This window comes from Tamandua tetradactyla, chromosome 1, assembly GCF_023851605.1.
Source record: "Tamandua tetradactyla isolate mTamTet1 chromosome 1, mTamTet1.pri, whole genome shotgun sequence".
Lineage (NCBI taxonomy): Eukaryota > Metazoa > Chordata > Mammalia > Pilosa > Myrmecophagidae > Tamandua > Tamandua tetradactyla.
The window spans coordinates 231,796,743-231,820,006 of NC_135327.1; the positions used below are offsets into that span (position 1 = coordinate 231,796,743).

At 51.4% G+C, this 23,264-nt stretch overlaps 1 protein-coding gene across 3 annotated transcripts in view; it reads left to right on the forward strand.

Moving 5' to 3' along the window:
* The window catches only part of LOC143677892 (ras suppressor protein 1), a 65,647-nt gene extending 43,218 nt beyond the window's left edge, over positions 1-22,429 (forward strand). The window contains exons 8-9 of one of the 3 annotated variants that reach the window (XM_077154497.1): positions 12,911-13,043; positions 21,952-22,411. In XM_077154497.1, coding sequence (XP_077010612.1) covers positions 12,911-13,043; positions 21,952-22,054 — 236 coding nt within the window. In that variant the 3' untranslated portion in view covers positions 22,055-22,411. Of the gene's footprint in view, positions 1-6,599; positions 7,414-12,910; positions 13,044-21,951 lie in introns of those variants that run through there. The other 2 variants (XM_077154507.1, XM_077154514.1) reach the window with 2 other exon arrangements.
* Positions 22,430-23,264: the final 835 nt, after the last annotated feature.

The window sequence follows — 23,264 nt, forward strand, 5'->3', positions numbered from 1 at the left end:
CGCCTCTTCCGCTGTGTGGCTCTGGCATCCGTCCGTCTATCCGTCCTCCTTTGGTGCAACTTGGGCTGCCGTGCTTTGGGCTGTTTGGAGAAGGGTGCTGTGACCTGTCGCGTCCGTGTACCTAGGGGGTGGAATTGCTGGGCCACATGGTGGAGCCGGAGTCGCCGGCTGTTTTCCTGAGCAAATGCAACACTTTGTACCCATAGCAGGAGTACGCGCTCCTTTCTCCACAGCCCACCAGCACCGAGGTTTTCATAACACCCAACCTGTTGGCCGTGAACTTGTATTTCAGTATGGTTTTGACTCCGATTCTCTTAGGCCAGTGTCGATGGGCATCTTTTCTTGTGTTTATTGGTCATTTGTTCATCTTTGTAGAAATATCTGTTCAGATCCTTTGCCCAGTTTTTAATTGGGTTATTTGTCTTTTTATTATTGAGCTGAATGAGTTCTTTATGCATTCTAGAGACAAGTCCCCTAGCAGTTAGTGTGATTTGCAAATATTTTCTCCAATTTTATGAATTATCATCTTCCTTTCATGATAGTACCCTTTGAAGCACAAAAGTTTTCATGAAGTCAAAGTTATCTCTTTTTTCTCTTGTTCTTTCTTTGATTGTCTCATCTAAGAATGCATTGCCAGATCCCAGGTCACAAGGGTTTGCCTCTGTTTTATTCAAGGAGTTTCATAGTTTCGGCTCTGACATTTGGGTCTTGAGCCATTCTTAGTTACTGTGCATGTGGTGAGACTGTCTCACGTCTTTAGTTGCTCTTTCCTTGGTATTTTTTTTTCATTTTGCCTGTCGTTTCCAGCTCAAGTAGTCTTACCCTGCACAACTGATGCGAACCCCTGCGCAGCTTTCTGGAGCTCTTTTTCTTTGCAGTTCCTTTCTTCCTGCTGCACTGCCCCACAAATTCCAGCTCTCTCTGTAGCTCAAGCTCTGCTCTGCCCCCTTCAACTCAGCAGCCTTACTCTGTGGGGTCTACCCTCCCTGGAGATGCCCGTGGGAGGCCTGGTGCTGGTGGGCTCTGGTGCTCTGTCCCTGCTCTCCAGGTGCCCGTCCCCGGGCAGAGGCGACTCCCTGCGTCTCACCTGGCTGCACCCTGGGGCGATGGGCCCATGCCAGGACTGGCGTTTGCTACCTTTCGGTTTGGGCTAGTGCATTGTACTTGCCCCTCTGCCCCTTTCTTGCCCCGCATGCAGCCTTTTTCCTTGGTTTGTCCCCTCACCCTTACATTCACTGGCAGCGCCTCGCAAGCATGGAGTAATGGGGTGTCTTCCGTGCTGCTCACAGACGCTCCCTGGGGCCGTTTCCCCATCGTTGCTGGCATGACCCCATTTGAAGTCCCTGGAGGGTCTCGGGCTTCACTGCTTTGTAAAGAATCTCTCCATCACTGCCGTAACCGAGACCACCTGCTCCTAACACCTTTCTCTTTTTATTTATACTCCTTGGTGTGAAACTTGATGTCCCTCCCTTATGCACATGCATATTTATGGTCATGTTCCCTGAAGCCATTCTTTTTCATCTTTTCAGGAATCCCTAACCCCTCTCAGAGACGGTGAGACCCATGGGAGACCCTGGCTCCCAAATCTCCATTTTCACATAGGGAGCTTCGCACGTAATTTGAGGGGATTGTAAAATGTCCCCAAAATATCCACACACCGTTTGGTGTAAAGTCCCACCCCAAATACTCTGTGTTTTAGCCTTTTCCCTTGGCCCTGTCTGCCTGGCCAGCACCAGAAGACTCTGCATGCCATGAAGGCTGCAGAGCGAGAGACCCATCGCTCCCGCCCAGGCCACAGGCTGCGGGGTCAGGGTCATAGATAAACTTTAAAGGGGTGCTGCCTCTCCCCTTTGCATTTGAAAGGCTGTGCCACAGTGTCAGACAATAAATCACGACTTGCTACCACAGCTTGCAGTCAGTTAATACAAATTGCCAGGGAAACACTAAATCTGTCACTTTGTGTGATCTGACCATTTAACAATCGGAGTAGTGTGGGGAAGGAGGGCTGATTGGGATCAGAAGAAGCAAATGTAGTGGCAGATGCAATTAGCAAGATGGATGCCCGTGCTCCAGGTTCATTGCTTGGTCCTCTAGTTGACCGGAGAAAGCACTTGCCGTCCGAAAGACTTTGCATTTGCAGGTTCTGTTGAGGAGTGCAGGGAAGCGAGCTGCCCTGGCAGCACCTCGGGGCGTGCGCCTTTCTCTGGACTCTGCCCGCCAGGTCGAGCTGACAGTCGCCGCCCTCACTCGTGCTCTTAATTGAGAGTCCAGAACCTTCCGTCACCCAGTGTGCGTTTATACTGTAGCTGCTCTCCTACTCACAAAACCTTCCGTGCCTCTGTCCTTCGTCGCAGTTCCTCGCACCCCCACATCACAGTGGTCACAGGGTCGCACGGCCGGGCTTTCCTTCCCTTCGTGCCTAGGGTCGGAGCTGTAGCAGGTGCAGCTTTGGGTGACGTTGAGATTTCTTGGCTTTGCATTTCTTTGCTTTACAAATGAATACAGTTGCTCCTGTGTCGAGGATGATGCACGAGCTGCTGCTGCTGAGTGCCTTGGTTTCCCGGGTGGACTGGGCTTCACGCTTCAGATGTGCCCTTCTGGCTGCTCCTAGGTGAGGAGCCCACACAGGGCAGTGACCACACCCCCCAGGACGGGCTGTGTGCCCCTTACCCGCAGACTCCACGCCCTTCGTCTCCCGACGCTGTGCACAGCCTGCCAACCCCACGGGAAGGAGGGTGCCGGGAGGCTGGGGTCCCAGCTGTGGCTGCCTTGGGTAGTCCAGAGGGGCTTCCAGAATCATCCGCCACCACAGCAAAACAAAAAGAAAGAACAGAAAGCAGCTGTGCCTGTCGCGCCTCACAGCCGAGGGGTGGACAGTCTAAACCTGCAGGGCGGGCGGCCCTCCTCCCCGTGCCGGCCCCTGCCTGTTTGTCTTTTAGTTTTCAATGTTTCTGTGATGTTTGTGTTAGCTTTATAAACTGAGTAAAGTTAGCTTTTGCTTCATAACAAACTACTTCAGAATTTGGCAGCCCGTCCCACCGTCTCATAATTCTCTCTCCCTCCTTTACAGCTCAGAACGAATCTCTCTTCCATCTTGGTCTTAAATTTATCCCTTCCATATCCATGTGCCTGTTACTTCTCTGAAATTCCCAATGTTCTTATCTGTTTTATTCATTTAGGATTTCATTTATTAAATTATGGTTAAAAAAAAAATTTTGGTGGATTGAAACAGAACCCTCCTGTTTGCTCCCGGCTCTGTTTGTCGGGGCTGCCTCGACTCGCAGGGGCCAGGCTCCCTCCCTGCTGTGGGTGGGGGGTGCGGGGGGAGCTGGGTGGGTCCTGCTGTGGTGGGGGGTGGTCCCTTCCCGCGGATGTCTGCAGTTTAAATAGCCGTTTGAAGCCATGGGCCGATGCTCTTGGGTAACAGCGTCTTCCACATCGAGTAACGTCTTTCTTATGCCATCACTTTCGGGTTCTGCTTACTCGTCTCTCCCTGGAAACATCAGAGCTGGTTTATGGTAGGGATCTGGGGTGCAACGTGCCAAAAGTTCTCCTTAAGAGGCTCCTGAAATTGGTGTGGGAACCAGGGGCCTGCGTTGGAGACTTTGTGTCTTTTTAGAAATGTGATGTCTGGGGCGCGGGGCCGTTCCTGCAGCGCGTCGTGGCAGTGAACTGCTGGCTGTGCGTGTGCCGTTGCTGTCTGGGGGAAAAGCCTTCTGCTGCTTCTGTGGAAAATGGATTCTCAATTCCTGCAGCTTCTGTCTGGAGCTCAGTCAGCCTCCCCGTGACGCCACCGGGGCTGCTGCTTCCCGGGCGTGAGCTGAGTGGGACATCTAGGCGGACTCGTGTGCACGGAGCAGCCCCTGCCCCAGGCGGGGCCTCCCCAAGTCCACGCCCAGCAGGGTGGCTGGAGGTGCGGACGGCCACTGGAGACTGCCCTGCGCGCAGGCTGAGGGGACAGTTACGGAGTCAGAGCATTGGTTTCGGCAAAGAGTGAAAAGAGACATTTACTCTTGGCATCCTCGTGTGAAATTCCATCCTGGGTGGTGGGGGGCTTGGGCCTGGGGCTCCCCTCATCCTGCCTGTGGGTAATGGGGTCAGGTGAGGGACATCAGAATTCACAGATTTTTTTTAATGGTAGGGAGGATGGTATGCAAAAGGAAGGGGGGCCTTTATTTGCTGTCATGTTAGCATAAAAATAGTTTATGTTTGTATTTTTTAAACTAAAGCATTTAGAAAGCTCAGAAAATTTACTTAAAATCTTATCACCTTGAAATGACAATTGTGACCTGTTGGAGACCATCACTCAAGATCCTGAGAAACAGCAGTGGGGTTGTTGAGATATGGGAAGATAATGATAAATAAAGACTTCGTAAAAATATTACATTTAATCTGAATTTTAGAAAGGAGACTCAAAGGAAGAAATGACTGGGCTGACCATTTTAGCCCAGAAAATATTAAAATATTAGTTACCATATTTTCTAGAGTGAAGAATAAAAATAGACTGCTGTGCCGCTTTGAAAGGATGTATGTACCCTAGAAAAGCTGTGTTTAATCCTAATCCCGTTTTGTAAAGACAGCCGTTTCTTCTAATCCCTATTCAGTACTGCATGTTTGAAACTGTAATTAGATCATCTCCCTGGAGATGTGATTCAGTCAAGAGTGATTGTTACACTGGATTAGGTGGAGACGTGTCTCCGCCCATTCGGGTGGGTCTTGATTAGTTTACTGGAATCATATAAAAGAGGAAACATTTTGGAGAAAGCAGGAGCTTCTGAGAGAGCAGAATGACATAGCCATGAGAAGCAGAGTCCACCAGCCAGCCTCCTTTGGAGATGAAGAAGGAAAACGCCTCCCAGGGAGCTCCAGGAAACAGGAACCCAGGAGAGGAAGCTAGCAAATGACACCGTGTTCGCCATGTGCCCTTCCAGATGAGAGAGGAACCCTGACTGTGTTCACCATGTGCCTCTCACTTGAGAGAGAAACTGAACTTCATCGGCCTTCTTGAACCAAGGTGTCTTTCCCTGGATGCCTGTGATTGGACATTTCTGTAGACTTGTTTAATTGGGACATTATTTTCTTCTGCTCACTTTGGGTTTAGTTGGCTCTCTCTCTCTTTTTTTTTTTTCTGTTTTCTCCAGGTGTGAGGTTAGATTACTGATTTGAGAACTTTCCTTTTTTTTAGTATAAATTTTTAGAGCTATAAATTTCCCCCTCAATACTGCCTTTGCTGCATCCTATTAGTTTTCTTATGTTGTGTTTTCATTTATCTTAAGATATTTTCTTAATTTCTTCATTGATCCATTGCTTGTTTAAGAGTTCTTTATTTTCCACGTATTTGTGCATTTCAAGTTCACCCTCTGTTATTAATTTCTAGCTTCAGTTCATTGTGGTTGAAGAAGATACTTTGTTTTGTGATTTACATTTGTCTAGCCTACAGAATAATCCACGTACACTTGAGAAGAGTATGTATTCTGCTATTTATGGACTAAGTGTTTTATGTGTATCTGTTAGAATACTTAGTTTATATTATTGTTCAAGTCTTTCATTTCCTTATTGATCTTCTCTCCATGTGTTCTGTCCATTAAAAGTGGTGTATTGAAGTTTCCTAATATTAAAGTAGATGGGTTCATTTCCCTGTGCCTGTCCATGCAAAAATAAAAAAAAAAATCAAACAGTGTTTAAAGTAAAACTGTCTATTTCTTTCTTCAAATCTCCCAATCTTTGCTTTATATTTGGGGCTCTGTTGTCAGGTGCTGTTTGATTTGCTAAAGCTGATGAAATACGATACACCAGAACTGGGTCGGCTTGAACAACGTATGAGTTTACGTTCTGAGGCCGTGGAAATGTCCTGGTTAAGGCATCAGCAGGGTGATACGTTCTCTGGAGACCAGTCGCAGCGTCACAGCGAGGTGTACCGTGGCGTCTGCTCGTCCTTCTCTCCCGGGTTTCGTTGCTTCAGCTTCTGTCTTCTCCATGTGTCTTTTTCTCTAAACTCTGGGGCTTTTTTTGTGAGCTTTTCTTAATTTCACCTCTCAGACTGTTTGTTTTATCCTCTTATGAAGAACCAGCAGCTCCTCAATTGAAAGAACTTAATCGGAAGGTCCTACCTACAATCTGTCTACGCCCACGGGAATGGATTAAAAGAACATGGCCTTTTCAGGGGTACATAACAACTTCAAACTACCGTGGGTGAATATTGTTGTATCTCTTTCATGGATTGCCCCTTTTATCAACATATAGTGCCCTTCCTGTCCTTTTAATGGTTTTTTATTTAGAGTCTATTTTGGCTGATATTAGTATTATTATTTCATGGAATATTTTTTCAACCCTTTCCTTTCAACCTACCTGTGTTTTGAATTTAAAAGGTGACTCTTATAAGCAGCGTATACCATAGTTGGATTGTGCGTTTTTATCCATTCTGCCAATCTCTGCTTTTTGACTGGAAAGTCTAACATGTTTACATTTAAAGTAACTATTGATGATGCTGTACTTACAACTGCTGTTTTGCTCTATGGTTTTTTAATTCCTTTACCTTTCTTGGCCCTCATTTCTTCCATTACTGACTATTCTTGTTCGCTGATTCTTTGTGTTCCTAGCTGGAGTGCATTCACCTGTTTCCATGGGTCCAGATGTCCCCTTTATCCTCGGAAACAGTGTGCCTTCACGGACCCTCACACTGCACTGGACATCCCAAAGCTGGCAATTCTTTGCCCCATTTGGCAAGAGACTTCTGTGAGCTGCCCTAAGCTCAGGGCAAATTGTGGGGTGGTGAGCCGGGGACGAATGTCCCACTTCAGCCCCACAGACTTGGAGTCCAAGCTCCCAGCGTGTGTACGAGGGTTACTGCGCTCCCTCTGGAACTAGGGCCCGGGGGCCTGTGCTGGGAGGGTGGGTGGCTCTGCCATAAGCTGCAGAGGAGATGGGTGAGCAGCCTGCAAGCCAGTCCTGAAATCCTACCGTTTTCGAGTCTACTCCACAGTTCTGGAATTGGCACTCCTCGCTGTGCTACAGCGTGTGCAGGGTGGAGCCCGGAGTGTCTCACTTTGCCTTCTCGATGCCGCCGATTGACCGGTTTGGTTTATAATTGTGTGAATTTATGATTCTGGATTAGCAGAGTGTTCAAGGAACCCTTTGTTTATGTTCTGGGATGCTTATTTGCCTTTTTTATATGTATCGAAAAAAGTCGGTGGTGCTCCCTAAATGCAGAGATTCACAAGGGTTCCTCCTTCTTCTGTACGCTTTTCCCCCGCTGCAGTTTGTGTCTTTGCCTTCATGGACCTCAGGGCCTGAGGTGGGGGGAGCTGTGTCTGCCTGCTGCGCTCTGTGGGGACTCTGCTTTCAGGGATTTGTGCGTTTCCCCCACTGCCTCTTACTTCGGAGATTCGTGTCATCATCATAGTGTATGGTTAACATGCAATCTGAAAACATTTACATTGTTTCAGAGCATGAATAATTTGAATACATTTAAATTATAATTATGACAAATTTTCAGCTAGACTTAGCATTTGTGTCCCTCACAATTCTTAATTATCCAAGCACATATTTTATGTGACATAAAAGCTGCACCCTTTCAGTTTGTGCAGAGAGCAGGATACTTGGCACCAAAGTAATAAAAATGTAAGCTCCAGAGCGAGAAGCAAAGCTGAAACAAGCCATTTTTATATATAACTTAAGTTTAGGTTCTGTGTAGTAGGTTGATCCCTTACTTAACCTTTAATAAAAAATGGATTCAAGAGTCTTTATATAGAAATAAAAAATAAAGTTAATTTCTTTCCTTACGTCCTTATGAGCAAGCACTGTTCACGTCACGCGTTACAGTGATGGTTCAGCCTCAGGGCTCACCCTCGTGCCTGAAAATTGCCACAGTTTTCGGCAGCCGTTTTGAGGATAGCTGCTAATAGATAAGGTGTTACCATCTGGGAGGGGCTTGAGGATTATAATTAAGATGATTATTTTTAAGATCATGTGATCATATTAAACTGAGCCAGGCTGGTCAACCTTTTCTCTCCTGAGGTCATTTGCGCAGACATTTCTTCTTTCACATGTTTTAGATGTGGAAATTGGACAGAAATCTGGACTCAGCCCCACGCCACCCCTCAGAGCCCCTCAGCTTTCCTCGCACACCCTTTGCTGCGCCCTGCTGTGCAGGGCGGTTCCATCAGCGGGAAGGGAGCACGTTCACATGGGCTCAGGCCGCTTCCCACACCGGGCCCGTGTCCTCCGGTGGGGCACAGAGGCTGATGGGGTGCGTGGAGGACACAGCCCATGTCCCCCACCCCAGCTGCCCAAGGAAGCTGCCCTGTGAAACGGGTAGGAGCTTGCTGGGCCTCTCAGAAGCGCTTGCATCCAGCTGTGGGCGCTGCGTCTCAGCTCTGCTCCACCGCGGTACAGGCGCTGCGCTTCTCAAGTCCTGCCACTGGGATGGGCCGTCCAGTGTCAGGAGCCTCCCCAGACACCTGGTCCTGGGGCTCATGCTCAGGTGTCCCAGCCTCCCTGGTCTCTCCATCCTCTGTCCTCCCCATCCTCCCTTGTCCTCCCGCGTCCTCTCCATCCTCCCCATCCTCTTTGTCCTCCCACATCCTGCCTGGTCCTCCCACGTCCTCTCCATCCTCCCCATCCTCTCTGTCCTCCCATGTCCTCCCCGTCCTCCCCGTCCTGCCCTGTCCTCCCCGTCCTGCCCGGACCTCCCACATCCTGCCCTGTCCTCCCCATCCTCTCTGTCCTCCCCGAACTGCCTGGACCTCCCACGTCCTGCCCTGTCCTCCCCTGTCCTCCCCGTCCTGCCCGGTCCTCCTACGTCCTCTCCATCCTCCCCATCCTCTCTGTTCTCCCATGTCCTCTCCGTCCTCCCCCATCCTGCCCTGTCCTCCCTTGTCCTGCCCTGTCCCCCAGCCCTCCCCAGGGCCTATGTGGTGCCCGGACCCTGAGCCCTGTGCCCCTGGAAGGGTGCCTGGCTCCCACATGGGTTTCGTAAGCGGTTGCTGGTGGGAAGTGTATGTCCTGATGACCTGGGCAGGCCTCGGCTCTCAGGCTAAGGGACGCGTGCCCACCCGATGCTCGCCCAGTCCAAGGATGGAGTGAACGTCCTGGAGGCCAGGAAGCCTCGCGTCCAAAAATGATGGTGGGAGGAAAGGGGGTGCCCAGGAGCTGTGCTACTGGCTGCTCAGGCATGCCTCGGTTCCTTTTCAAGTGGGGTGCGTGTGTCCCGTCCGGGATCGGCGTCTGTGTGTGCTGCCAGCGCCCCATGAGGGCCCCTCCATGCTCGGGCCGCAGTGACAGCGCCTCCTCCACTCTGGGGGCAGTAATGACAGCACCCCCTCGAGTGTGTGGCAGTAATGGTGGTGCTGCCTCACATGTGGCAGTAATGATGGCATCCTCCCCCACGTGTGGCAATAATGATAGCGGTTTCTAGGAATTCACTTTTCTCAGTGCTCTAATAGATTGCATGTTTTTGTTCTCCTAGGTAAATTTTTAACTTTCAATTATTTAAGTAGCTTTGTATGATTATGCCAGACCAGGGATTTCCCGCAGTGAGGTCCCTGCACCTGGGAACTCATGGGGAATGCAGATTCCTGGGCCCCCCCCCCGGTACCTGCTCAGTCTTCTGAACCCCTGCTTCAGAGCGTCTGGGAAATGCAGAAGGGGTGATGCCACCATCCAGAAATGACCCTCATTAAAGCATCTGTGTGTATACTTATGCTTTTAAAAAAATGAAGTTGGGTCTTACGTGAGTTGAGAGCCTACTTCTTGACCTTTGATATTAGATCATCACCCGTGTCGTCACATTTCGTCTGAAAACGTTGTTAATCCTGTGGCTGCAGATTACCCCTCCTGCGTGTCCCATTCTTTACTAACCCACCCCGTAGCGTGGAGTTGTTTTCAGCTGCCCGGGGGAGCCTACGCGGCTCTGCGGGGAAACTCCCACTCATCAGTCACCGTGATTATCTGTGATTATCTCCTCAGCATGGATTTATCACTGGAGTGGAATTGCTGGTCAACCTGTGAGCCTTTTTATGGCTCCCAGTATATACTGCAAACTGCCTTTTGGGAGGGTGCACGTGGGCTCCAACCTGCACTCCTCGGGGCGGCCCTGCCTCTGCTCCCCGCCCTGCACCCCTCGGGGCGGCCGCAGCACTGCTCCCCATAGGCATGAGGGGTTCATGTCCAGGGCACGGTGTCTCTTGCACGTCAGCACCACCGCCCCTGTGGCGAGGCTGCAGGTGTCCCTGGCGTCCCCAGATGGGCCCAGCCGTGGGGCAGGAGGAGCTGGGGGCACCAGGGAGGAGGGCAGTTTCCACCCGCAGCGTCTCGGGTCCTGCTGCTGCCGACCGAAGTAGACGCTGGGCCGAGGCGGGGCCGCGGCTGCTCCTGACGCTGTAAAAAGGCGCGGTGTGTCTCCTGTGCCTTATGTCATGTGGCCGGTGGCTTCTCCAGGGCTCCTGGTGTGACATTTCTGGGGGGCCAGGAGGCCGGAAGGCTGTCTTGAGCTCACCCCTGGGCTTGGGACCTTGGAGAGGGAGGGGCGGGGGCGGCGGTGGGGCCTGGGCTCCCCGTGGGTGGGTGACGTGCGCCGACTCCACCCTCTCCACGGCGGGTTTTCGGGTGCCGCACCCCAAATGGATTGCCAGGGGGGTCATGAGCTGACAAGTTCCAGTTCTCGCACAGAAATGTCCACATTAAGGCGTGAACCACAGGGGTGTCACACAAAAGGTCGCTGCATCTGGCCGTCCCAGGCACGTGGCAGCGTCTGCTGGCCCTTCTTCCAGGCGCAGGGCAGACGCCCCAGCCCACGTGAGAAACTGCGCGACCCCAGCCCCGGGCCCACTGGGCAGCAGCACCCGGCCCGGCAGCACGCGGCTTAGCAGTCGCTTCTGACCTGGCTGGCCTGCGCAGCGGCGAAGGGGACATTGGGCGGTTATTAGTGCATGTCCAGAGGTCAGTGGGAGGCCTGGATCGGCCAGCGCGGGCTCTGCCCCCGGGGTGGACATGGGGTTGGGTGGGAGGACCCGGACCCTTTCCTGGAACGTGCGCCTGGCCCCACGGTCTGGGTGGCCCGTGAAAGCTCACTGCCCGCATCCCCCCATCCTGCCGCTCCCCCACTGCATGCCGCCCCCCATCCCGCCACTCGCCCCACCCCCGTCCCGCCGCTCGATCCCCCTTCCCGCAGCTCCCTGTGTGGTCCGTCCCGCTGCTCCTTGGCCTCACTTTGCTCTTGCTGCCCCGCTGAGCCGGCTGCCGGGGTCCTGGTTGACCGCAGGGAATTGAGCCCCTCTTTGCACGTGGGGTCTGGAGACCTTGGTTCTCCTCCGGGAGGTGCACGTGCCCCCCGAGGTGTTTCCTCCACTCGGGTTCGTGTCGGTGGGCAGGGCGGGGCTTCACTGGCTGTGCTCCCACCTGCCCCGGCTGTGGGCTCCTCGGAGGTGCGTGCCGGCCCCCGGGGAGGGTCTCGCCCAAAGGCCCCCAGAGCAGGGAGCCCCGGCATGTGAGTCTTTGGAACGCGGCTGTTCAGAAACGCAGACTTGTTTGTAGACGGGTGACTGTTGCCCTAGAAATTTACGGGGAGTCATTTTCAGGTAGAAGGGGGAATTGGAGGAAAACGAGTATTTCCTAAGGAATGCTGAGGAGGCGGGGCCGGGGCGCAGGTGCAGCGGAAGTAAGGTTCAGAGACGTTTTCGCAGGCTCCCCGTCTCCGTCTTGGGGGCCCCGTGCCATCTCCGGCAGTTGAAGGAGAGGTGGCCAAGGCGAACGTGGGCCCCCTGGTGGGTCCACCTGGGCCACTGTGCCGCGTCCAGGACCCACAGGCTCAGAGACTCACGCGCGTTCGTTCCCTGAAGTGCCTGGCACCTGACTGAGGGTGCTGGGCTTTGTGCGAGGAAACGGACAGTTTTGGTCACCTTGGCAAGAAATTGTCTTCTCATCCTCACAACATGTCTGAGCCCTGGACGGCCATGGCGCCGCAGTGTCCCCGCGTCCTCGCTGGCCTGCCCTCGAAGCCCACCTGTGGGGTTGGCTCCCTCTGGGGTGGGGTGCTCCGCCTTGGTCCTGAGCAGCTGCAGGCCGTCCGACACAGAGGCGAGCCCAAGGCCTGTCCCCTTGCAGGAGACCCCGTCCTCTTCCAGCCCCCACCCTCCCTCCCACCCGCGGCCTCAGCAGACCCTGTCTCAGGAGGACCGAGGCTGGGCCCTCCAGAGCTGCATCAGTTCCTGGAGGGCGAGGGCAGCGCACGGCCTGGGGTGAAGCATGGCCCGTGGAGAGCCTCGGGCTGGGTCCCGTCTCGGACACACGCCTGCGTTCCCCACGGCCCCCTCTCTGTCCCTGTAAACTGTGTCGTCACTGGCCCCGGGGCGGCTCAGGATGCAGTGGGAAATGCTCTTCGCAGGCTGGAGGGGACGGGGTGACAGTGGCTGCCCAGCCATGACCCTGACATGGGGTGATGCTGGCTGCCCCTCTGCACCCTGAGACGGGGTGACGGTGGCTGCCTGGCCATGACCCTGACATGGGGTGATGCTGGCTGCCCATCGTATGCCCGGCCATGCCCGAGATGTGCTGTCCTCTAGGGGGGGATGTTCCCCTCTTCCCCATGTCCTCCTTAAGCTGCTAAAAGAAGCCAGGTGGCCGGATGTGGCCAGGTGCCCAGCGGCTGTGCCTGGTCACCCTGGAGCCCGGCTTCCCTCCGGCTTGGCCCTGTGCCCCCTCCAGGATGAGGCTTTTGCCACGTGGTGAAAATTCCCTCCAGCTTTCCTGCCTTCTTCCCTTGCTTGCTTTCTTGGGTCACTGTGGGTGGTAAGTTGGCTGGGCACCACGATGGCCTGGCCTCAGGGCCTGAGCAAGGCCCAGCCCAGTGCCTGGCTCGGCTCCCCGGCTGTGCACGTGGGACGCCTTCAGTGTTTTCTCCTCCGCCTTCCAGGAAACTTGGATCTGACTGGGCAGAAGCAGGTGTTCAAAGCTGAGAACAACCCCTGGGTGACTCCGATCGCTGACCAGTTCCAGCTCGGCGTGTCCCACGTCTTCGAGTACATCCGCTCCGAGACGTACAAGTAGTGAGTAGCCGTGACCTCTGACCCGGAGGCCCTGGTGTGCGGGGCGCTGCGGCCGAGCAGCTGAGGAGTGTCCCGTGTGCTGTCGTGTCGGTGGCAGTTGACTCATGGCAGTTTAAGCGTTTTATTTAAATGTGGTCATGGCTTTTACTGTTCATAGATTATTTATTTATTTATTTATTTTAATTAATTAATGGAAAAAAAAGAAATTAACCCAACATTTAGAAATCATACCATTCTACATAGGCAATCAGTAATTCTTAACATCATCACATAGATGCATGATCATCGTTTCTTAGTACATTTGCATCAGTTTAGAAGAACTAGCAACACAACAGAAAAAGATATAGAATGTTAATATAGAGAAAAGAAATAAAAGTAATAATAATAGTAAAAAAAAAAAAAAACCTATAGCTCAGATGCAGCTTCATTCAGTGTTTTAACATGATTAGTTTACAATTAGGTATTATTGTGCTGTCCTTTTTTTTTTTTTTTTTTTTTTTTTTTTTTTTTTTTTTTTTTTTTGAGAGAGAGGGAGTAAGTGAGAAAGAAGGGAGGGAGCAGAAAGGTTATTTTTTTTTTTATTTTATTAGTTAGTTTTTGTTTGTTTGTTTGTTTTTTACATGGGCTGGGGCCGGGAATCGAACCGGGGTCCTCCGGCATGGCAGGCAAGCACTCTTGCCCGCTGAGCCACCGCGGCCCGCCCCTGTGCTGTCCATTTTTGAGTTTTTGTATCTAGTCCTGTTGCACAGTCTGTATCCCTTCAGCTCCAATTACCCATTATCTTACCCTGTTTCTAACTCCTGCTGGTCTCTGTTACCAATGATATATTCCAAGCTGATTCTCGAATGTCGGTTCACATCAGTGGGACCATACAGTATTTGTCCTTTAGTTTTTGCCTGGACTCACTCAGCATAATGTTCTCTAGGTCCATCCATGTTATTACATGCTTCATAAGTTTATCCTGTCTTAAACCTGCATAATATTCCATCGTATGTATATACCACAGTTTGTTTAGCCACTCGTCTGTTGATGGACATTTTGGCTGTTTCCATCTCTTTGCAATTGTGAATAACGCTGCTATAAACATTGGTGTGCAAATGTCTGTTTGTGTCTTTGCCCTTAAGTCCTTTGAGTAGATACCCAGCAATGGTATTGCTGGGTCGTATGGCAATTCTATATTCAGCTTTTTGAGGAACCGCCAAACTGCCTTCCACAGTGGTTGCACCATTTGACATTCCCACCAACAGTGGATAAGTGTGCCTCTTTCTCCGCATCCTCTCCAGCACTTGTCATTTTCTGTTTTGTTGATAATGGCCATTCTGGTGGGTGTGAGATGATATGTCATTGTGGTTTTGATTTGCATTTCTCTAATGGCCAGGGACATTGAGCATCTCTTCATGTGCTTTTTGGCCATTTGTATTTCCTCTTCTGAGAGGTGTCTGCTCAAGTCTTTTTCCCATTTTGTAATTGGGTTGGCTGTCTTTTTGTTGTTGAGTTGAACAATCTCTTTATAAATTCTGAATACTAGACCTTTATCTGATATGTCATTTCCAAATATTGTCTCCCATTGTGTAGGCTGTCTTTCTACTTTCTTGATGAAGTTCTTTGATGCACAAAAGTGTTTAATTTTGAGGAGCTCCCATTTATTTATTTATTTCTTCAGTGCTCTTGCTTTAGGTTTAAGGTCCATAAAACCGCCTCCAGTTGTAAGATTCATAAGATATCTCCCTACATTTTCCTCTAACTGTTTTATGGTCTTAGACCTAATGTTTAGATCTTTGATCCATTTTGAGTTAACTTCTGTGTAGGGTGTGAGATATGGGTCTTCTTTCATTCTTTTGCATATGGATATCCAGTTCTCTAGGCACCATTTATTGAAGACACTGTTCTATCCCAGGTGAGTTGGCTTGACTGCCTTATCAAAGATCAAATGTCTGCAGATGAGAGGGTCTTTATCTGAGCACTCTATTCGATTCCATTGGTCGATATATCTATCTTTATGCCAGTACCATGCTGTATTGACCACTGTGGCTTCATAATATGCCTTAAAGTCAGGCAGCGCGAGACCTCCAGCTTCGTTTTTTTCCTCAGGATGTTTTTTGCAATTTGGGGCACCCTGCCCTTCCAGATAAATTTGCTTATTGGTTTTTCTAATCATGAAAAATAAGTTCTTGGGATTTTGATTGGTATTGCATTGAATCTGTAGATCAGTTTAGGTAGGATTGACATCTTAATTATATTTAGACTTCCAATCCATGAACACGGTATGCCCTTCCATCTATTTAGGTCTTCTGTGATTTCTTTTAGCAGTTTTTTGTAGTTTTCTTTATATAGGTTTTTTGTCTCTTTAGTTAAATTTATTCCTAGGTATTTTATTCTTTTAGTTGCGATTGTAAATGGGATTCGTTTCTTGATTTCCCCCTCAGCTTGTTCATTACTAGTGTATAGAAATGCTACAGATTTTTGAATGTTGATCTTGTAACCTGCTAATTTGCTATACTCATTTATTAGCTCTAGTAGTTTTGTTGTGGATTTTTCCGGGTTTTTGACTTATAGTATCATATCGTCTGCAGACAGTGATAGTTTTACTTCTCCCTTTCCAATTTTGATGCCTTGTATTTCTTTTTCTTGTCTAATTGCTTTGGCTAGAACTTCCAACACAATGTTGAATAATAGTGGTGATGGTGGACATCCTTGTCTTGTTCCTGATCTTAGGGGGAAAGTTTTCAATTTTTCCCCTTTGAGGATGATATTAGCTGTGGGTTTTTCATATTCCCTCTATCATTTTAAGGAAGTCCCCTTGTATTCCTATCTTTTGAAATGTTTTCAACAGGAAAGGATGTTGAATCTTGTCAAATGCCTTCTCTGCATCAACTGAGATGATCATGTGATTTTTCTGCTTTGATTTGTTGATATGGTGTATTACATTAATTGATTTTCTTATGTTGAACCATCCTTGCACACCTGGGATGAATCCTACTTGGTCATGATGTATAATTCTTTTAATGTGTTGTTGGATACGATTTGCTAGACTTTTATTGAGGATTTTTGCATCTATATTCATTAGAGAGATTTGTCTGTAGTATTCTTTTTTTGTAATATCTTTGCCTGGTTTTGGTATGAGGGTGATCTTGGCTTCGTAAAATGAATTAGGTAGTTTTCCCTTCATTTCGATTTTTTTGAAGAGTTTGAGGAGAGTTGGTACTAATTCTTTCTGGAATGTTTGATAGAATTCACATGTGAAGCCGTCTGGTCCTGGACTTTTCTTTTTAGGGAGCTTTTGAATGACTAATTCAATGTCTTTACTTGTGATTGGTTTGTTGAGGTCATCTATTTCTTCTTGAGTCAAAGTTGGTTGTTCATGCCTTACCAGGAACCTGTCCATTTCATCTAAATTGTTGTATTTATTAGTGTAAAGTTGTTCATAGTATCCTGTTATTACCTCCTTTATTTCTGTGAGGTCAGTAGTTATGTCTCCTCTTCCATTTCTGATCTTATTTATTTGCATCCTCTCTCTTCTTCTTTTTGTCAATCTTGCTAAGGGCCCATCAATCTTATTGATTTTCTCATAGAACCAACTTCTGGTCTTATTGATTTTCTCTATTGTTTTCATGTTTTCAATTTAATTTATTTCTGCTCTAATCTTTGTTATTTCTTTCCTTTTGCTTGCTTTGGGATTAGTTTGCTGTTCTTTCTCCAGTTCTTCCAAGTGGACAGTTAATTCCTGCATTTTTGCCTTTTCTTCTTTTCTGATAAAGGCATTTAGGGCAATAAATTTCCCTCTTAGCACTGCCTTTGCTGCGTCCCATAAGTTTTGATATGTTGTGTTTTCATTTTCATTCGCCTCTAGGTATTTACTAATTTGTCTTGCAATTTCTACTTTGACCCACTGGTTGTTTAAGAGTGTGTTGTTGAGCCTCCATGTATTTGTGAATTTTCTGGCACTCCGCCTATTATTGATTTCCCACTTCATTCCTTTATGATCCGAGAAAGTGTTGTGTATGATTTTAATCTTTTTAAATTTGTTAAGACTTGCTTTTTGACGCAGCATATGGTCTATCTTTGAGAATGATCCATGAGCACTTGAAAAAAAAGGTGTATCCTGCTGTTGTGGGATGTAATGTCCTATAAATGTCTGTTAAGTCTAGCTCATTTATAGTAATATTCAGATTCTCTATTTCTTTATTGATCCTCTGTCTAGATGTTCTGTCCATTGATGAGAGTGGTGAATTGAAGTCTCCAACTATTATGGTATATGTGTCTATTTCCGTTTTCAGTGTTTGCAGTGTATTCCTCACGTATTTTGGGGCATTCTGGTGCGGTGCGTAAATATTTATGATTGTTATGTCTTCTTGTTTAATTGTTCCTTTTATTAGTATATAGTGTCCTTCTTTGTCTCTTTTAACTGTTTTATATTTGAAGTCTAATTTGTTGGATATTAGTACAGCCACTCCTGCTCTTTTCTGGTTGTTATTTGCATGAAATATCTTTTCCCAATCTTACACTTTCAACCTATATTTATCTTTGGGTCTAAGATGTGTTTCCTGTAGACAGCATATAGAAGGATCCTGTTTTTTAATCCATTCTGCCAGTCTATGTCTTTTGATTGGGGAATTCAGTCCATTAACATTTAGAGTTATTACTGTTTGGATAATATTTTCCTCTAACATTTTGCCTTTTGTATTATATATATCATATCTGACTTTCCTTCTTTCTACACTCTTCTCCATACCTCTCTCTTCTGTCTTTTCGTATCTGACTCTAGTGCTCCCTTTAGTATTTCTTGCAGAGCTGGTCTCTTGGTCACAAATTCTCTCAGTGACTTTTTGTCTGAGAATGTTTTAATTTCTCCCTCATTTTTGAAGGACAATTTTGCTGGATATAGGAGTCTTGGTTGGCAGTTTTTCTCTTTTAGTAACTTAAATATATCATCCCACTGTCTTCTAGCTTCTATGATTTCTGCTGAGAAATCTACACATAGTCTTATTGGGTTTCCCTTGTGCGTGATGGATTGCTTCTCTCTCGCTGCTTTCAAGATCCTCTCTTTCTCTTTGACCTCTGATGTTCTAACTAGTAAGTGTCTTGGAGAATGCCTATTTGGGTCTAATCTCTTTGGGGTGCGCTGCACTTCTTGGATCTGTAATTTTAGGTCTTTCATAGGAGTTGGGAAATTTTCAGTGATAATTTCTTCCATTAGTTTTTCTCCTCCTTTTCCCTTCTCTTCTCCTTCTGGGACACCCACAACACGTATATTTGTGCGGTTCATATTGTCCTTGAGTTCCCTGATACCCTGTTCAAATTTTTCCATTCTTTTCCCGATAGTTTCTGTTTCTTTTTGGAATTCAGATGTTCCATCCTCCAAATCACTAATTCTATCTTCTGTCTCTTTAAATCTATCATTGTAGGTATCCATTGTTTTTTCCATCTTTTCTACTTTATCCTTCACTTCCATAAACTCTGTGATTTGTTTTTTCAGTTTTTCTGTTTCTTCTTTTTGTTCAGCCCATGTCTTCTTCATGTCCTCCCTCAATTTATCGATTTCATTTTTGAAGAGGTTTTCTATTTCTGTTCGTATATTCAGCATTAGTTGTTTCAGCTCCTGTATCTCATTTGAACTATTGGTTTGTTCCTTTGACTGGGCCATATTTTCAATTTTCTGAGCGTGATCCGTTATCTTCTGCTGGCGTCTGGGCATTTAGTCAGATTTCCCTGGGTGTTGGACCCCACAGGTTGAAAGATTTTTCTGTGAAATCTCTGAATTCTGTTTTTCTTATCCTGTCGAGTAGGTTGCGCTCGTGGCACACGTTTGTCTACGGGTTCCACCAGTAAAAGTTGCTGTGGGTCCTTTAACTTTGGAAAACTCTCGTCGTGGGGGAGGTTCGGCAGCGGAAGCGGCTTGGAAGAGTGCCAGCCGGCCCGCGGGTCCGAACGCGGGGAGGGTCGCTGGCCGCCGCAGCCCGAGGGGACTGCCTGCCCAATTCTGCCAGCTGGCCTGGGAAGGAGGAAGGGAGGGACTCCGGCCGCTTGCCGTCCCACCCGGTAAAGCCCGCGCCCCTCAGCGATCTCACCGGAGCTGGTTCTCCCAGACAGTCAGCTGTTCCAGGATGGGGTACACCGTCCCTTTGATCTCCGTCGTGGCTCCGGGAGCTGCTCTGTATCGTCTCCACTCCCCCAGTAGCTGTTCTGGAGGAGGAAAGGTGAGGGTGGCAAGGCTGTCGAGGCTGGTGGCGGAGGAGCTGGTGAAGGCGGAAGAGGGCACGGTGGTGGTTTGAGAGCCGCTGGAGCAGGAGGAGAAAGGGAAGGATAAGATGGCAGATGGAGCGCCGCCGGAGAAGAAGGGGGAAGAGGGAGAGGAGGGCGGGCTGGCTGGCGGGGCGTGAGCACCATGCCGGGCCTGGGGACAATGAGGGAGAGGAGGGCGGGCTGGCTGGCGGGGTCTAAGCGCCCTGCCGGGCCGGCGGACAAAGAGGGAGAGGAGGGCGGGCTGGCTGGTGGGGCGTGAGCGCCGCGCCAGGCCGGCGGACAAAGAGGGAGAGGCGAGATTGAGGAATTTGGGGGTCCCTAATTAGTGGGGTTCCTCTGGGTAGGTCTGTCCTTTTCCAGGCTCTTTGTAACCACATGCTAAGGAAGAGCCTGTCCCCGCACGCGCCCTGTGGCGCCGGGCCACCTGGCTGCTGGGATGGCAGTTGAGGCAGCTCACCCTGATGGGGGGAACCAGATGTCCGCCGTGGCCAGTGATCCTGGTGGTTTGACGCTGATTCCATGTTGAAGTGATTCTTGTGTAGATGTGTCATTGAGGTCACGTACACTTGTTTCTTTTCACTGTTTAGTCTGGCCACTAGGAAGTTCTCAGTGATACTGTGCATGCAGTTCTGTCTCTTTTGGGCTGTCCCCGAGGCTGGGGGCCGGCGTGGGGGGCCCGAGGCCGTGGCCAGGAGGGGCCCTGGGCTGAAAGACCGCCACATGGGGGGCACTGCATGGCCCTGCAGGAACCCGGGCCGGGCTGGTGACCAGACAGCCATGGGGACACTAGCTCTGTGGGTCTGCGGGCCCCTCGTGGGGCGCAGACGAGGCACAGAGGCTGCGGCGGGTTGGGGGGGGTCGCCTACTGCGCGTGCGCGTTGGGTGGGGGCACGTCGAGGGGGCTGGTGCGCCTCGCGCGGGGAGGGCGGGGCCTGAGGCCAAGCTGGCCACGCAGGGCAGGTGACCCGCACCCGCCCGGGCCCCGCAGAGCTGCTCAGGACGGAGGCGTTGCTGATGCTCGTGCTGACCCAGCCTCACACTGCCGCGCCCGGTGCGGACATTTCCGGCCCCGCGTCCTACCCCACACGCGGGGACTTAAGACAGGAGGGGCTTCCGCGACCGCCGCCGCCACGCGGACTTGCACTTAGCTTTGGTCTTTCCTGGGGCTGCAGAAGGACCAGCAGGTGGGTGGCAGGCGGGCGGCAGGCGGGCGGCGGGCGGGCGTGCGCAGTGCCCGGGCAGCACAGGCGCGAGGCCCGCAGAGGCCCGCAGTCCCAGCCCCGCCCGCCCGGCCCATTGGGAGAAACGTCTCGTGGGCTCGGAGGTCCAGGTCCGGGGTGGGAACCCTCACGGCCCAGAAACCCGACTGAACTCGCCCACGGCGTTGACCACGGCTGTGGCCTCCATGGTCGTGGGTTCATGGCGAGAGGCGCGGGTGGGGGCGAGGGGCCCTGCTGTCCACAGGTTGGGGCGAGGGGCCCTGCCGCCGCAGTGGTCTTTGGCCAGCCGTGGACACTGTTCCTCGGGGCAGCAAAAGACAGATGAAAGCAGAGGCTCCAGCCCAGGCGGAGCCCATGGAGTGAGCAGGAGCCACGGGTACACTTCCTCCAGGGAGTGTGCAGAGCGTGTGTTCATACGTGAGGGTGCCACATGCTCATGCGTATAAGGAGTCCTACAGTCACACGTGTGAAGACACCGCGTTTATCTGTGGACAGTCTGCTTCTCAGCAGCATCCAGGGCCCCTCGGTGGCCTTCTCAGGCACTTAGGGGGTCTCCCCTGGGCAGCTGTTGCATCATCTGTGCAGCTGTGCAGCTGTCACTTCCCCTATGGTCAGCCCACCCCAGAGCCAGGGCCTGACTGGGCCTTACCCGCAGCCGCCCCTGCTCTCTCCACACAGCCCCGACTGGGGCGACAGTACTTGCTGGCCGCTGCTGGGGCCCACTGCGGGAATGGGGCACCTGGCCTGACCCTCGCTGTAGCCGCCAGCCTACCTGTGCACCCAGGGCTCAGTCCCAAGGACGTGGTGGGGGCCCTCCTGCAGGGGGCTGGGCCTGTGTCGGTGGCATTTAATTTAGCTTAATCAGGGGTCCTGGGAAACCACCTGCAGCCTGTCACCCTGAGGCCAACAGGGCAGCTCTGCTCTGTGCCCCGCCCACCAGGCACAGGGTGGGGGTGAGGGAGAGGAGATACGCGGGGGAGGGCTGCTCGGGGTGGAGGAAGGCTGCACTGGGTCGGCATGCATGGGCTGGGGCGGGGCTGCACATGGAGGGGCGGGGCACGGGTGGGGATGCGCGTGGAGGGTCGGAGCTGGGCGTGGCGGGGGCATGGCGGGGCTATGCGGGGCGTGGGTGGGGCTGCGCGTGGAGGGGAGGGGCTGCGTGGGGTGGGGTGGGGCTATGCGGGGCGGGGGCGGGGCTGCGCGGGGCGGGGCGGGAGCAGGGCTGGGGACGGCTGTGCATGGAGGGGCGGGGCGGGGGTGGGGCTGCGCGGGGTGGGGGATGACTGCGCGGGGCGGGGTTGCACAGGGCGGAGGGAGGGCTGCGCGTGGGGGTCAGGCTGTGCGGGGCGGGGGCGGGATGTGCGTGGTGGGGCGGGGCGGGGCTGCACGTGGAGGGGCGGGGCGGGGGCGGGGCTGCGCGGGCTCACCGGTGCCCTCTCTTGCAGCCTCTATGGCCGCCACATGCAGGCGAACCCGGAGCCTCCCAAGAAGAACAACGACAAGTCGAAGAAGGTCAGCCGGAAGCCTCTGGCGGCCAAAAACAGATGAGCTCTCGGCCGCGCCTCCTTCGGGCCTGGCGGTTCCCGCAGCTCTCAGCCCCGGCCCCTCCGTTTCTGTGCAGTGACCCGAGGCGGGAACCGGCCGCCCCGACTCGCCCGGCGGGGATGGAGGGGGGAGAGCGCGTGGCCGCCCCTCCCCTGCTGCCCCCACACGCGCCGCGACATTCGCGCCCTCACCTTGCTTGCGCCACCGGGACCGTGGGTTCCACTTACAAATCACTGTAATAAAACCTTGAGTTTGCATCTCGTGTTGTTTCTTTAACCGAATAAAGATGGTCTCACCATGGCAAATAGACATTTTTACATTTATGCATTTTCCCCAAAAATTATCTTGCCCAGTTTTATCATTGAAGAAGTTAAACTCTGAAACTTGCCATGAAGGAGTGAAAAGTTAAGTCAGCGTCTTCTCGCATTGATCTCTCGGTACTTTCCTTGACGCCTCTTTCTAAGTTAGGAAGGCGCAGGAAGCCCGCGGGAGGAGGGGTGCGCGGCCGGGGGAGGGGTGCGTGGCCAGGGGAGGACACAGGCAGCTGTGGTGGCCTCGGTCACGCGGGAACCTGCCCGTGGCCACGCTGCCTGCCCAGTGACTCTGACTGCCAGCGGGAGGCCACACGCGCTTGCCTGCCCCGTGGGTGGTGGCCGGTGGCCTTGGCCTGGCCAGGTGGGTCCGGGCGGCAGCTGAGCTGCAGAGGCCCCAAAACGCCCCGACCCGGAGCAGACGCGGCCAGTCCTGGAAGGGCGTCTGCAGGTAGAGACAAGTTAAACCAGACCCTGGCGGCCGGGAACGGGGGGGTGGAGGGGGTTGCGGGGGCCCAGGTGGGGGGCGCGTGTATCTACAGGTCTCCCCTGGAGCAGCCCCGGGCCAGGCCCAGCCGCTGTCACCCGCTCGGGGAGTCCCGGCAGGACAGGTTTGAATGGATCCTTTCCGGCCCATTAGTCCGGTGGGGCGCGCCTCTGCTGCGGCTGATTGGGAAGGAATTAAAGTGAAACTGCTCCAAGGCATTAAAGTATAACAATATTAAGGCTCTTACGAATAATTGTTTTACAAATGAACACTAGATAGAAATATGGGTGACACGCAAGTCCAATGAGGCGCGTGTAACAATGGGAATCTGCAAACGGTTTTTTGTTTTTTTTTATTAACGGAAAAAAAAAAAGAAATTTACACAACATTTAGAAATCATACCATTCTACATATG